This window comes from Fibroporia radiculosa, assembly GCF_000313525.1.
Source record: "Fibroporia radiculosa TFFH 294 genomic supercontigs, scaffold8592, whole genome shotgun sequence".
Lineage (NCBI taxonomy): Eukaryota > Fungi > Basidiomycota > Agaricomycetes > Polyporales > Fibroporiaceae > Fibroporia > Fibroporia radiculosa.
Window position 1 is genome coordinate 75622 of NW_012133457.1, and position 14985 is coordinate 90606.

The 14985-nt window shown below is 53.0% G+C and overlaps 5 protein-coding genes across 5 annotated transcripts; 2 read left to right on the plus strand and 3 right to left on the minus strand.

Annotated features, from left to right (window-relative positions):
- Nucleotides 1-73: 73 nt before the first annotated feature.
- Nucleotides 74-902, plus strand: FIBRA_06714 (uncharacterized protein; the record flags this gene model as incomplete). The annotated part of the gene is made up of 3 exons (XM_012328426.1): nt 74-281; nt 334-524; nt 588-902. 3 exons carry the CDS (start codon nt 74-76, stop codon nt 900-902), a joined length of 714 nt encoding a protein of 237 aa, XP_012183816.1.
- Nucleotides 903-1005: 103 nt separating this feature from the next.
- Nucleotides 1006-3225, minus strand: FIBRA_06715 (uncharacterized protein; the record flags this gene model as incomplete). The annotated part of the gene is made up of 11 exons (XM_012328427.1): nt 1006-1096; nt 1149-1292; nt 1349-1477; nt 1534-1615; nt 1678-1700; nt 1759-1925; nt 1983-1996; nt 2049-2339; nt 2398-2794; nt 2849-2979; nt 3036-3225. 11 exons carry the CDS (start codon nt 3223-3225, stop codon nt 1006-1008), a joined length of 1659 nt encoding a protein of 552 aa, XP_012183817.1.
- A 345-nt stretch (nt 3226-3570) lies between these two features.
- Nucleotides 3571-8146, minus strand: FIBRA_06716 (uncharacterized protein; the record flags this gene model as incomplete). The annotated part of the gene is made up of 25 exons (XM_012328428.1): nt 3571-3658; nt 3713-3856; nt 3908-4036; nt 4094-4175; nt 4235-4257; nt 4311-4477; nt 4533-4546; nt 4611-4731; nt 4786-4901; nt 4964-5106; nt 5163-5354; nt 5430-5562; nt 5614-5703; nt 6175-6200; nt 6252-6368; nt 6423-6505; nt 6571-6794; nt 6848-6920; nt 6972-7000; nt 7051-7087; nt 7147-7413; nt 7476-7684; nt 7743-7813; nt 7877-7952; nt 8020-8146. 25 exons carry the CDS (start codon nt 8144-8146, stop codon nt 3571-3573), a joined length of 2781 nt encoding a protein of 926 aa, XP_012183818.1.
- Nucleotides 8147-9130: 984 nt separating this feature from the next.
- On the minus strand, nt 9131-11295 carry FIBRA_06717 (uncharacterized protein; the record flags this gene model as incomplete). The annotated part of the gene is made up of 13 exons (XM_012328429.1): nt 9131-9209; nt 9280-9574; nt 9633-9699; nt 9754-9776; nt 9865-9978; nt 10044-10104; nt 10161-10242; nt 10308-10529; nt 10587-10668; nt 10729-10861; nt 10916-11012; nt 11068-11187; nt 11246-11295. 13 exons carry the CDS (start codon nt 11293-11295, stop codon nt 9131-9133), a joined length of 1425 nt encoding a protein of 474 aa, XP_012183819.1.
- A 2681-nt stretch (nt 11296-13976) lies between these two features.
- On the plus strand, nt 13977-14533 carry FIBRA_06718 (uncharacterized protein; the record flags this gene model as incomplete). Its single annotated transcript, XM_012328430.1, has 2 exons — nt 13977-14155; nt 14215-14533. The coding sequence occupies 2 exons, from the start codon at nt 13977-13979 to the stop codon at nt 14531-14533; spliced, it is 498 nt and encodes a 165-aa protein (XP_012183820.1).
- Nucleotides 14534-14985: the final 452 nt, after the last annotated feature.

Here is a 14985-nt window from a genome sequence, read left to right on the forward strand (position 1 = left end):
CCTAATTCGATATCCATTCTTGCGCGCCACATCCGATCGGGGGTCGATCAGTGACACTTGGCACTGAACGAACATGTCGCATTTCCATGAGCATGAGCATGAGCATGCCCATGCGTTCTCGGCTGCAAACAAGGAGCATTTTGACAAGACCGCTCACGAGTTCGACGAACGCCCTCACGCACAAGCTCTTGCCCGAAGCCTCGCAGCTGCGATGCGGACCAGATATCCCGATCTGTTCATTGAGGATACCACAGCCATGATGGAATATGCTTGTGGTACCGGTATGTAAATGGCTATCTATCACCCGGTGGGCTGCTCAAAAAAAGTGGATAGGCTTGACATCGCGGGAACTGTGCCCGTACGTCAAGTCCGTTGTCGGAGTCGACATCAGCAGCGGCATGGTGGAGCAATTCAACTTGAAGGCCTCAAACCAGGGCCTCGCTCCAGAGGAGATGAAGGCCCTCTGCATCGAGCTGAAGGGCAGCGATGACGAACTCGATGGGCAGAAATTTGATGTGATCGTGGTCAGCCATTTCCCCCGATGCATGGCTATTTAGTGGTATTTGACAATGCCGCCTCCAATTTAGTGCACATTGTCTTACCATCATTTTCCGTCTGTTAAAGAGGTCACTCGAGTACTGGCCTTTTTCCTAAAGCCCGGGGGCTCTTTATTGGTGTCGGATGTACAAAAAGGCAGCCTGAAGGAGGATATTTTTGCCGACCACCCACATATCGTCGCCCATCAACGCGGGTTCGACGAGGGAGAGATGCGATCTGTTTTCGAGGGCGCGGGATTAACAAGTTTTGAGTTCTCCGTGGTATGCTCTGGCAAGCTGCATGGCAGACCTGTTGACTTCTTCCTCGCGCGGGGATTGGCGAGAACAGCTCTCCAGTCATTCTAGCCGCCCGCAATCCTAATTCGACCAGAATTGTAACGTACATATCGTCAAACAAAGACTACTATTTTCTCCCTCTCTGCGATCATCGCTATCATACATCTTGAGATCAAGCTGCTACACTCTCAAGCAATTCCTCGACTAGCTGGGTTGCCTGCTTAGAACGAGGGCGTATATCGCAAAGAAACGGCATAGGTCGACTGCATCTCAGCGTAAGCGGCACTGGACCGAGGCATACATTCGGGACCGTACCTGGCCATACCAGGACTGAAAGCAGGTGCGGGCGTGATTTCTGCCCCAGCTGAATCACGGGCCTTGCGGATGTCGAGGGTTGCCACGATCCTCGCGATAGCAAGCCAGAGGCTGATATCCCCGAGATCGAGTCCAGGGCATGCTCTGCACGATCCAGTAGTCGTCGACAATGAGATAAGCAGATTCACAGCGAAGCATACCGTCGACCAAATCCAAATACTGCCCTGCGCGGGTCCATCGTCCTTGCATCTGTCGCATCCCTCTTCTCGAAACGCTCTGGTTTGAAGCGCTCTGGTTCGGGGTATATGTTAGGATCTCTCATCATACCCCTGCGTACTGGAGCTGTGAGTCTCTTCTAGGCGACTCAGCCTGTGGAGATGCAAACCAAATATTGGCGATGACCATCGACCCTCCCGGGATGCTATAGCCGTCATACTCGTCGTCCTCCTTGACACGATGCGCAACGCCTGAGATTGCCGCATATGTGCGGGAGTGAACGCGGTTCTGACGTTCGCAAGAGAGTACTGACCAAGTGGGGAGGACGGATTCCACCTGGAGGAGGCCCACGATTAGAGCTGGGGCGGCTATTCTACTCTGCGCAGGACCGTACCGGTATGTTTCTTTCAGCACGCACTCAAGGTATGGCAGTGCATCTCGGTCCTCCAAATCAGGAAGACGCGCGCATCCCACCACGCCGTCCATTTCAGCTCGTGCCTTTTGCAAGACCGCAGGATGGAGCACCATGGCCAGGACGAACGACACGAGGGCGGTCGCAACCTGTGGTATCCACGCCGTGATGAAATCTCACCGGACGAGACACCAGACAAGACGTACGGTCTCCGAACCGGCTAAAAAGAGCTGAGTGCGTCAACGAGAAACAAGGAGATTGGCTATATGTACCGATGTAAAAGATATTTGATACGCATTTCAGTTCGTTTTCCTCCTCCGGGGTCAGCTGTCCGGTTTTTTCCTTGTCCTCGAGCAGGGATCTGAGGAACGAGGGCTTGGCGACGCCCAATGCCTGCAAAGGCGGCACATGAGACTTCCGAGCATTAACATGGGACGCCATAGCCACCATTTCGCGCCTCACGATCTCATAGGGGGTGCTCATCATGGCTTGCACCAGTTTCCGGGTCTTCAGCGCGCGTCGTTTGAAGCCTGCGCCGGGCATCCATTCCGGCATGTGGCGCACTAGTAGGGAGGGGGTGTGAGCGTGGACGAGGCTGCGGGTATGGGGCGATCTGCGTACGGATGGGGACCAGGTCCACCGCTGTGGAGGCGAAGTTGCCCAGCGTGAACGTCTCGTCCAGCGCTCTGTCCGCAAGCACCACGAGCTCGTCGTCTGCGGATTGGACCGGATACCCATAGGCGATCTGCATCATCAGTGCGCTCGGATACCTGCGAACGTCTTTGGGATGAGCATCGTCCCACGAGCGTTCGGCCGTCTTACCGACCTCTTGACGTGTGAGATGAAGTCCCCGGGTGCCCGAATCAGGTCGGTCAGCAGCCTCAGCGACTCGACTTGCTGGATAGGACGATGGCTCTCGAGCGCCTGCGTTGTGCCGACCGAATTGTGGACCCAGCGACGCTGCCGCCGCCACTGGTCGTTGTGCGGGAGGAGGACCAGGTTCGGCTTGAAGCCGATTCTGCACAGCGGGTCGGTATCAGCGCGAAGATCACACTAGTACTAGGGCGCACACGTCGTCAAGCATGACCATGTTCGGTCTGTCTGAATAGATGGCACCCCTCTTGTCCAGTAAGTCTTCTGCGACCTCCAGCGAGTTGAGGATGATCGCGTCGACGTTGAAAAATCTCGCGTAGACGATGGGACCTGGACTCGGGGCGTCCGCTCAAGTAGGCGTCCCAAGATCAGCGCTGAACACGCACCAAACTGCCTGCCCCATGCGGCAAAAGTGTGCTGATGATATTCAAGTAGTTGGTGTGCATTTCCCAAGACAGGGACGGGAGTGGGCCCGGGGGGGAGACGTGCTCTGCGGCCAGCCCATCGAGCGCAGTAGGCAAAGTAGGAGGCGAGGGCCAAAATGGCTGCGCCAGCGAGGGCGGGGATGGATGCCATCGCGGTGTTGGGTATAGCCAGTCGTACAGTGGCAGGGCATTATATACCGAGAGTGCTCGGACCCTCTCGTAGGGCCTATCTGAATGGTGCCACAACTCTGCCATCGCGCTAGATAGAAGGACTCACGGTGGGCTCGCTCATTGGTCCGGTTTGAATTTTCGGTGTGATCCTCACGCAGAAGGCCGCATTCATCGGATCCTTTGTGGCAAGGACAGCGTCTAACCTACTACATCTCACAGTCATGTCGAGAAATCACTGCACCTGCGGACGGGTTTAGTGGAACACGCTGTATTCAACATCTTTCTCTACACCATCTCCAAGCAGACCCCGTCGTAGACCGCGATTTCACGCTACAGTGGCCGCCATCGCTTCAACCAGCGCGACAGCTCTCTGGGATCGTGGGCGAACATCGCAAACAAAGTCCACGACGTGGCTGGGTGACCAGGCATCAGTCACAGCACACAGTACATACGAGCGGGATGCACACCTAGCAGCACCGGACGTGAATGCAGGCAGAGGGGTGATTTCCGTTCCGTCCGCATCGCGGGCCCTGCGTACATCGAGTGTCGCGACCATCCGAGCTACGGCCAGCCAGATGCTAGCATCCCCGAGCAGGCGTCCAGGGCAGATCCTGTCCCAAGCCATTCAGCGTGTGCCGCCCGAGTCTCGAACCGAGCCGCACCGTCGACCGAATCCGAAAACCACCCTGCGCGGGTCCTTCAGCATGGACTCCGTCTCGCCCATCCCTTCGAATCGCTCTGGCCAAAACCGCTCGGGATCTGGATACATCTCGGGGTCTCTGGTCATCCCCCTGTCCGGGAGGTAAGCACGCTGGCACTGGGTAGTAAAGGACACACACCAGGCTCACCAAATGTTCGAGACGACCATCGATCCTTTGGGAATATGCAGGCCGTTATATTCGTCGTCCTCCACCACTCGATGGGGGACACCTAGGGCCATCACAGGTGTCAACGTTCACACCGCCAGCGAAAACTCTTGGAGCTCTCACCGAGAGGTACTACGGGGTTCCACCTAGGTAGCGTGTGGTCAGTTTAAAGGAAAATCGCTTGAACGTAGCCCCGCACCGGTAAACTTCTTTCAATACGCATTCGAGATATGGCAGCGACGCTCGGTCTGAAAATTCAGGAAGACGAGCGTGGCCAATTACACGGTCAATCTCTGCCTGCGCCTTCTGGAATACCTGCGGATAGATGACCATAGCCAGCATGAATGTCTGGAGAACGGTCATGGACTGCGGGCAGGCCATAGCATCAGACGTTCTTCACATTCGAGAGGGCATCGCCTACCGTCTCGGAGCCAGCTTGAGAAGTGTAACGAACATAGTCAGGCCTCCAGAGATAGCGCACTGGCAGATATATCCTCACCCGAGTACATCAGACTGGACGCACACTCCATTTCAGCCTCCTCTTCTGGTGTCGGATCGCGGCCCTGAGAGTGCTCCTCGAGGACGGCGCGCAGAAACGACGGTTTCGCAGATCCGGTCAGCTACAAAGTCTGGATGAATGCTGGCCGGTCGGACTGCTTGGCATCTGGCCTCACCATCTCTTTCTTGACTGCCTCATATGGAGTATGCATCATGTCGAGCATCGACACGCGCGTCTTGATCGCGCGCCGCTTGAATCCTGCGCCGGGCGCCCATGCAGGAAGATGCTGCACTTGAGAAAGCGAACAGTATGTGAGGAACGCGTGTGCAGCGTCGTAGCGAGAGTGCGCGTACATATCGGCATGAAGTCGATGAGGGTCGCCGCCAGACCACCGAGCTCGACCAGCTCGTTCATCGCCTTGTCCGCAAGCGTGACGAACCCATCGCACCCAGCGGGGTGCCCATACGTGATCTCCTCCATGATAGCACCGGGAAACCTGGGCGACCAGATGCAGTTAGCCACACGCTGTGCACGCCAACGCCAACCACAGACGTTTTGAGATGCGCTATAAACGATCTCGGTGTTTCAAACAAGTTGAGAAGCAGCTTGAGGGACTCTCTTTCTTGGAACAGGCCGTAGCCCGAGAGGGACTGCTGCGTCCCGATCGCAGCTTGGTACCACCTGCGATGGCGGCGCCATTGGTGCGTATACGGCATGAGCGCCATGTTCGGGGCCCATCCAATGCTGCATGGTGCGCGAGGCAAGAATTAGAATCAGCACCGGGCCACGGTCATGCACCCGCACAGACGACACACGCACAGGTCAGTGATCAGGCTGAAATGCGGCCTGTCCGAGTACATCGTGCCCCGCTTCTCCATCAGGTCTTCGGCTGCCTGTACCGAATTGAGGATGACTACGTCCATGTGCAGGATCTTGGCGTATATGACCGGGCCTGGCACAGAACGTGTGAGCGAGCCATGGGCAGGCTTACAGGTTGGGTTACCATATGTCCTTCCCCACTCTGCAAACACCTTCTGGTGGTACTCGAAGGGGAATTGGTGGATGTTTCCAATCAGTGGAAGAGGACGGGGGCCTGGCGGAAGGGGCAAGCGAGGGCCGCGGCGAGCGCGGCGAGCATACACGAGGCAACAAAAGAAAACGACGATTATGAACGCAGCAATATTCAGGGCAGTCATCGTCTGTGCAGTGTCGGTGCGAGATACGACTGTGGGTACTCGATGTCTTACTGCAGTCGCATATACTTATAATGCCCCTGCTGCTTCTGCAAACGAGGCATGGTACAATACAATGCATTGGAGGTGTCAGACGTGAGGGGAGAATCCTTTACAGCGCACTGTCTCCGCGTCCGGTGGAGATCCCAGCCTCACGTCGACAATTTGTAACAAGGAAGCAATAGAAGCAACGAAAAAGTCTCACATGCATGAGTGTTTGACGCAATACAATCTGCGCTGCAGATCGAAGTGATGCAAGGCAGGACACCTTCAGCGTCAAATGTCTCTGTTTGCCGTATACCCTATGTCAACCCAAGCTCTCATCCTCGCACCATACGTGACAGTCACCCAGAGAAGTCTACCATCAAAGTCAGCCACTCAACGAGTCCCAAGATCACCAAACGCATACCCGCATCCAACCCACGCAATCACAGCCGCGATCGCATTCGTGCGCGCCACCCCAATCGTATTGATCAGTGGCAAGATTCCTGTCGTAGCCACCGCGACGATGAGATGTCGGACTCCCCTACAGCGTACATTCAGTGCCAATGTCCCTTTACATCGGCAAGCAATTACGTACTTGTGCGCCGCGATAACCTCGGCGCTCCTGCTCTGCATGATGTCGACCAAATACGTGTTGATAGGGCTGAGCGTCAAATCGACCTAGCATAAGTTAAATGCACCCGTCACAATTCACAGGACAGAGCGGAGGGCGGAGGCAAACGCACCCCGAGGCCGTTCATGAACAAGCACAGCAAATTGAGCACAATCCCGAGCCGTCCAGGCACGAACTGCGTTGTCAGTCCGGCGAACAGCACCGACAGCGGCACAAGCGTCCCTCCGGGAAGAAGCGTAGCACGCAGCCGGTCCTCTGGCACCCATGCGCCTGCGCGCCGTTTGCGCCATTTCACCACAACCGCGTCCGATATCCGCCCGGCGAGCGGCGCGCCAACTAGGGAGGCGTCAGTGCCGTGGACACCAACGCTGAAGGAATCGATGACTGACGGATGTTTCCAACCCCCGCAGCCATGAAAAAAGCACCGATCAGTGCCTCGTTGGAGATGTGGTAACGGACGCCCTGCGGAATGGTCAATATCCGGCAGCGGAGTTGCTGCCTAGGGACACTTACGATTGTGTACGACAGCGGAATGAGCAGAACTGATGCCACACCGTCAGGACCCGCAGCAAAAGTTGGTGCTGACGCTCACCATAATCGGTCAACAGGCCGCAAGTGGCGATGAGAGTCTGTCGTACGGTGAGTCTACGCTCAACGTGTCGATCTCACCTCCAAAGTGCCTGCTCACCACAACCAGAATGCTCGGGCCACGGAAGAGTGCAAGACATCTGAACGGGTTCAGCCACACCCACTTTGGGCGCGCAACTTCATCATCGTCCAACAGCTTGTCCACACCTCTCGCGCCTGGGTGGCTCGTCTCGGGCAGAAATACGACGACATGGACCAGCGCCATAAGTCCCGCGACGAACAACACGTATTGCATATCCCGCCACGATGCATAATGCGTGGCCAGTCCGCCCGCCAGAGGAGCCAGCGCGGCGCCCAGGAGACTTGCCTGCAGCCAGTCCACCCGTCAGCAGCGCGCACAGCCTGTGCACATGCACACAGATGCCTTACCGCGAAAAACTTTCCGATAGCAGCCCCTCGCTCTTCTATTCTGTAGATGTCGCCAATCACGCCGGCGCCGACAGATATGCCACTCGACGTTCCGAATGCCTGGAAGACTCGCCAGGCCATGAGACTTGGCACGGAGTGGGAAGATGCAACTCCCAGCGACCCGATGCACAGGCACGGCAGGGAGGCGAGGTAGATCGGCCTTCGGCCGTCTGAGACAATCATGGTCAGGCATAGTACATGGCCGTCAGAGGCAAGATTCACGCTCACAGAAGCCAGAGTATGTCGCCCAGAACAGGCTGCTGACGGACGAGGAGAATAACGACAAGCTCACAGCGAGACTGGTCCAAGAGGTTCATGAATTCATGGATATGACGGGATCAGATCAAGGGAGATGTGCGCACTTTACCACCGAGCCTGTCGAGTCGAACTCTCGCGCGACCTGGGGTATGGACGGTACGAACGAGCCGGACACGAACACTGGGAGAAACGAGAGGACGCGGGAGCTGAGCCAGCAGCACGAGCCGCACACTAGGCGCGAACGTACAGGGTATGAGAGCAGCCCAGGAGACGACGAAGACTATCGTCCGCTTCTGCCTGGCGGTGAAACGGTCGTACACCTTGTCGTGTTCCAGCAAGGATTCCTGCAGGAGTGGACTTTCTTCGGACGCCATCTTCGTCTGTTCGCAGTCGGTCGTCTCACGGATGATGGTGTCTGAAGAAAGGTGCGGCAAGAAGGCGTGCAGTGTTATGAGTCATGACTAGACCGGCCAGTGACTCATGGTGATCCAACACGCTGCGACTGGGAGCAAGCCTGGAATAAGCGAGTCATGCTGAGAAACTGCCGGTCGATTCAACATACTTCAGAACGAGTACTCCCCAGAGAAATTAGATGCTCGTGGATCTTGGCAGATCTCACGAAAAGCTCAAGGACCAAGTCGCTGGGTGGTTGAGTGGGCAGTGTGCGCTAGCTGGCACTGTCGCAGCGCGCCTGCGTCAATCGCGATCACGTGGTGACATTTATTGGACGCGTCGAGGAGAATCAGACGCGTCGCTTGAAGTCAGTTTTCGGACATACTTATATGGGCTATGACAATGATCTTCGTACGCACGGTCTGCTGCATGAAATCCACGACATACCAAAATCACGAAAGTAGGCATAGGAGAATCCTCCACTCGCCGTATCCCAGCACCGAATCATACTGGCAGCAAATCACGAAAGCAGTACCATTACCCGGCATAGTTTCTATGTACCCTTGTAATTGGCAAAAAAGAACACGGAATGAGTCTCCAGGACGCATACTATCGACGACTCACAAGTGAAAGGGCGCCTACAAGTGAAAGATTCGATTTTCTGGGAGCGTTACTACGCTGTTTGCTCCCAAATAATTCAAGTAGCACGTTTGATGTGTATGTCACCACTGGGATCCAAAAGATAGACAGAAGGTTTATCTATGTATGCTGCAAAAATCAAATTAATCTCTCTGGCAGCATGTATCAAGCAGATCGGGCCCTCCAAGCTAGTTCATAGCGCAGATCCGGACAACGTTGTATCATTCACGATCGTACATTACACACTTTGCATCAAGATCGATGATAGATCAGACGCGACTTCATATGAATACATTCTATCAGCGGCTCCCTTGCCCTCTCCGCGCCTAGGCTCCAGCAACGTAGAAGGAGAACAATGCACCATCTTTCGGCTGAGCGGCAGCGATTTCGCGGTGGAACATCGGGCTGTCAACGCACAGAACGAATCGAAATCAGCCATGTCTTCCGGTCGAGCAGTCGCGATGCAAGCTCATACCTTCTTGGAACACTTTCTTGCGAGAGCCGGAGATAGTTCCTGCTCGACAATCCGGATACTGCCACGCGGACGGGCTCTTGCGAAACTTGATTTTCTCTACTCTCAAAGACGTAGAAGTGGCTGTCTTCTTTCATCTCAGGGATCCCGGTCGCACGCATGCCGATCATCGCGGTGAACCCGTTACCGGACGTGCTAGACGCAAACGAGACGACGGTGCTCCCGTCCACGGTGTCGAAGTCATAGACCTTAACGTCGAAAAGCTTCGTGGCGCCTGTCTGCAGGGTCGAGCGGATACCTGGACAAAAGGAGTCAGCGATATACGAGAAGTCTTTTGGAGGATCGGGGGGACGCACTGTCAGAGTAATTGCCGTCGCTTGTGGACATCCGCTGTGCGACATACGACAACGTCTTGATTGCCCTCTGCAGAAATGTCTGTTTTAGCCAGCTCTGCTTTTCGTCTATCTGAGAACCTACCAAGACATCTATACGGAAACTCCCTGCAACAAATTCAGGCGGCGTGTAATCAGCATCCTCGGGGTCATCGCGAATAGCGAGGATCTAGTTCATACGTTTAGGAAACCGTACGAGGGGAGAAGTAAGTGGTACATGCCTTCCGGCGGATGAGATCAATTTGGTCTGTCCTGATCTTCTCGAAACCAGCTTTCTGGAGATGACCGTCGATGAACTTGTTGTCCGGAACTGCAGTAATCACGATTAGTGATTGGTTACAAGTCCATCATCAAGCCATAAGTATCTTCACTCACCGTCCTGGATCATAGATTTGAAATACATGTACTTGGAGAAGTCATCGAGGAAGAAGAAACTCTGTAATCACATCTCAGTCAGTGCGACAGTTACCAGTGTGAGATTGGATCCCTCACCTTCTGAATCGCAACGAAATAGTCAAAAGGCTGGAAAGCATTCTTGAAGTCCGGGATATTGACATATTTCTCCAGGATGGCCCTATTCATGATCAGTACGCATCCTGTACTGCTAGCACCATTACAGGCGTTAGACTGTACACGCACCAGCGCACGTAATGATGCTGCTCAGCATTCTTGTAGAACTCATCGGCGAGTTGCTTTATGGACTTCAGGTCTTCATCACCAGGTGTATCTCTCCGCTTGCCACCCGATGTCTCATTGATGGAGATGCGAATGGTCGAATTCTGCTTGAGCGTCTCGATGGCGCGCTCGACCTCCTGTGAGATCTCGCCATTGACACCATACATGGTCATGGTGACTTGAGCACTGAACAGACCGGATGAATGTTCGTGGACGAGCGACACTTGTGCAGGATCTACTTACGCTTCTTTGACCGTCTGACTTTGTGATTGATTGAAAGACGTGATAGACACGAGAGCGTAAAAATGACCCCCTTCAACGAAGCCTGTTTAACCGACGATTAATCGAAGGATTGAAGGACATGCATAATGTTATCCAAAATCACCGGAAATGAAACGATCACCGTAAGTGGAATTCGGGTTCGGCGGGTCGGTCCAATTGAAGGAATAATCATTTGTAGTCCTTCCCTGATGCTCGACGTCCACCTTGACCTCAAAAGTAATGTCGCTTTTTTCGAACTTGGATTCAAATAAGTGTGAAAACACCAATAATAATCTGTAGATTGCACATACACTTTCGCGGTTCAGATATTCAACGTCAACTTTACCGGACTGACCCCATCCGGTGATTGCAGCACCAGCAGTGATGTGTAAAGACTTAGTAAGTTCCCTTTCATGCAGTGAGGGATTAGGCCGCGATATTACTGAATAAACGGCGGACGCACTCGTAACTGTTAATTTCAACCGATTCGTAGCTCCTTTTGAAAGGTGTCGGGGGAGGCGTCGGACCCGATGTGACGGTGACCGCGTTGTTCAAACATAGTTCTTGAGTGAACGTGTTGAACCTGCGTTGGACGCAAATGTAACTCGAGAACAACACGATCTTAGACGAAAAGCACGCACCCTTGTCCTTTGTTCATTCCGTCAAAGTACGGGGTGTATTCGGCGGCCATGTTGTAAGTCGGTCGTTGAGTGTCAGTCTTGAGGAATTAGCTGTTGAAGAAAGTCGGATGATAGCTGCGCTGGTCTACTGCAAGTCCATGGAGTCAGTCTTTTATACCCGGGTGCGCCATGTCCACTTACCATGTGAACTAAAGAAAGATTCAAACTCGATGACCAACCTAGTCTCAGCATGTGAGAAACCACAGGGTCAAGAACAATTGACTCACGTTTGCACAAGCGACGGGAGTGCACTCCCCAGTTCGATGAGGAGCCGAATGACTGGCCGATGCGTTCCACACTTTGGACACGACGGGACGCCGTGTTTAGGCCATCAGGAGGAAGAACGTCACCAAAAGGATGCTTGTCGCAAAGGATCCAATTTAAAACCCATTTTGGATGAGCGATCATACCGTCCTCGGTACCCGAGCTCCCCAAACGCACCCCTTCAGATGTAAAATGTGGGATCCGTGACAATTCAAGGGCATCTGGAGCTCAATATAAGAATATTCAATGAGACGACAATGAATTGGAACGGACCTATGGTAATATACTAAAATGACAGGTTCGATACAGTGTGCGCATTCAAGCCTGTGGACTGAATATTCAATGCATAACCTTCATTGAATTCTGCGCGGTGTCGCGGGACTCATGAACGGCCGGTATCCTGTGCGTGCAGCCGAACTACAGGAGTGGAGCGATGGTAGTATATGCGAGCGGACTTGAGTGCTGTGACGACACGCTATGATACGCGTGCAGTCTGAATATCTCCACATTACCATACAACATTGAGATGCTAAGGTGGTTGTCATCAAATCGAGATTCTGTGACATGGCATCCGAAAGCACGCATTTGGTGAGCTCGTTCAATAGTCACTGGTCGAGCGAGCAGTTTTGAATGGGTTTGAAACTGAATCTTTCACATGGCGTTTTCCCTTCCAATGTGGCTCATAATTGGAGCCATGTTATGCCCAGTCAGGGAGCTCCCGTTGACAAGAGGTCCAATTCGACTTCTGTTATGCATCGGATTCTATGTCCATGGATGCCGTCATGCACGATCAAGACGAGGCCCGGGAGAGTCGTGAACAATAGTTTGCGCTGATATACAATATGCTTACAGCAGCTTGTTATGACAGTTTATACCACCCGAATGATGGCTGCTTGTGACAAACATGCAGCTGGTATCGACGCCTAACACGATGAGTATTGGCATTCCGAGTGTGTGGCTAAAACAATGGTGCACGGCTCGGTGCATTTGAATGATCGAGGACACCTGTTTGATTACGTAATAAACACGTGCACACCCGAGTGCGACATTTACAGCGCGTACGGTGGCTTCTTTGGTATCCACAAATTCACTGAGACGGTGTTCAAAGCACCCGCGACCGAACTCGGCTGAGAAATCGCGTTGGATGTCATGAGTCGTCACAAAACGTTGTGATTGAGCTTGTCATCTAGGGTGATATTGTCAGGTGCACTCCAAGAGTTCGATTACATGCCAGCAATGTTGTGCTATTATCATCAGGTGTGCTCCAAGAGTTCAATTACATGTCACTAATGTTGTATTGATTCGACACCCGTTCAATGAAGTTCCGTGATAACTAGACTGCGAGCATGCGTGCTGTTACAGCACTCAAATCCGCTCGCATGTGCTGTTGCCTCACTCTTGTATTTCGGCTGCGCTGCGCAGGATATCGTCCCGTGGGCAGAGAATCGAAGATGATTGATCCAAGGAGCATCTACGGAGTCCAAGCATTCCAATTCATATGTTTTGTGCTATCCATTCCAGCCATTCGTCTGTGACAATTTTCGAGCCAGCGTTGGAGTCGCTACAGTTGAGTCACGCTATGGAGAGCAACACGCTGCATTTACTGGCACCAGGCCGCATTTATCAATATATTGAAGACATGGTATGTCATACCTTGTAATTAGCTCATGTTCTGGTTGACTGGAAAGTGCCGCTTCTGATTATGCATCCAACGATAGCCGAACTTGCTCTTTGACTCGCAAACTTAGAACTAAACACTGTTTTATGTTCATTTCAGTGGTTGACTAAAATAGCAGAGGCTATTCTCAGATCGGATACCCGCGTACCCACACAAGCGTCATGGTGAGTCGCCTAAAGCCATCAAGTGATTTCTTTTGCAAGCAATCCATCATTTGGGCGTCCTTGATGTTGAGCTCACGGCTCACTCCATAGAGCTGAATGCTGTCCGAGTCGCATCCGACCTGCCATTTCGGTGATCGGCGTATTTCGTTCATTCCACAAACTCGAATATGCTGACGGGATAGCGGTTCTCACATGCTTGGAATGTGTCCTCCAGCCTTCGAAAAGTAAACGACATCAGAGAGGAGAACGTCACCAAAAAGGTGGTTTGAGCAAAGGGTCCAATTTCAAACCCATTCAAATATGTTTACCGGACCAATGAGCGAGCTCACTGCCTGAGATACCCGAGCTCGCCAAAGGCGTACTTTCAGATGGAGATTCATTGCTTCGATTTTTCGTTCCGAACTAGGCTCCAAAGGTTCGTCAAATGACCATGGAATAGACCCTTCCAAGACTTTGAACTCAGGGTTTGCCGGCAGCTCTGAATTATAAAAGCGCAAGGTTAGTCCCCGAACTCTAGTTCAACAAGCAACTTTCCCGTCTACACCAGCAGAGCCTCGTCTTTCACGCACCCTCATCATCACTCACCATGTCCCTCGTCGTAAATATCAACATTGTCTCCAACGATGCGCCCGGTGATTCCACATCCATCGTTTTAGGGGACACGAAGAGCAACGCGCCTCGCGCTTACGCGCAGTGGGTTAGCATGCTAATCAAGAATTTACTGGGTAACGCTAGCATCAAAGTTCAAAACGCTAACGTCAGCTGGTGAGACATTGTCTTCCTGTCTGCATCCAAGGTCATGTTCTGACTGTGCAATCTGGAAGGGGTAAATTCTATGAGGACGGCAACAAAGATCGCGAAATTTCTGCAGGAAAGGTCAATAGCATCGTAATTGCTCCCAACTTTACGGCCACTGTTGCTGCCTGCGGTCGTGCGAACGCTGCGTCCGGGACGGAAGGCACGATCGACCTTTACGACGGTACTACTAGGATTTGCACACTCTACTGGAACTGTCCGTGGGGAAGCAAGCGGAACGACTTTGAGAAGCGGAATGTGAATTCTAGCTACATGGTCACCATCGGTCCCTGGAACCCTGACTCGGGCGCGATTGGGAACGTCAACATCGACGTCGAGCGTGCCTAAGGAGCTCACTTCAGAGATCCATGTGTGAGTAGACTTGCTGTCTGATTCTACGGACGTCCTAACGTATTTCCTTTTGGTAGAAGGTTGCACTATTACCTAGTAAGTGCCAATATTTGCTAGTACCTTCTCACGTCCCAGTTCCCCTTCCCGCTACCTACCGATTTTCGCAATATTGGTACTGATGTGGCGCGCTTTCTCCGTCTAGTATTCCACTGCACATATCGCCTCCCGTTACGTGTTGATGTTTCTGCAGTCTTGCTCCAAGTCTTGGACGATGTACCACGTCATTAAAGAGTTTCTATTCTACTTGATTGCAGAATGAACTTGAATATGACCTCTTTGCCGAGCACATCGGCTCCTCAGTGCACTAAGTCTTGTAACTACACCACCGATTCCCGAACTTCATTGTGGCCAGTGCTGCAGGAAGTGATCGTCGTTTCAATCGCGATCAC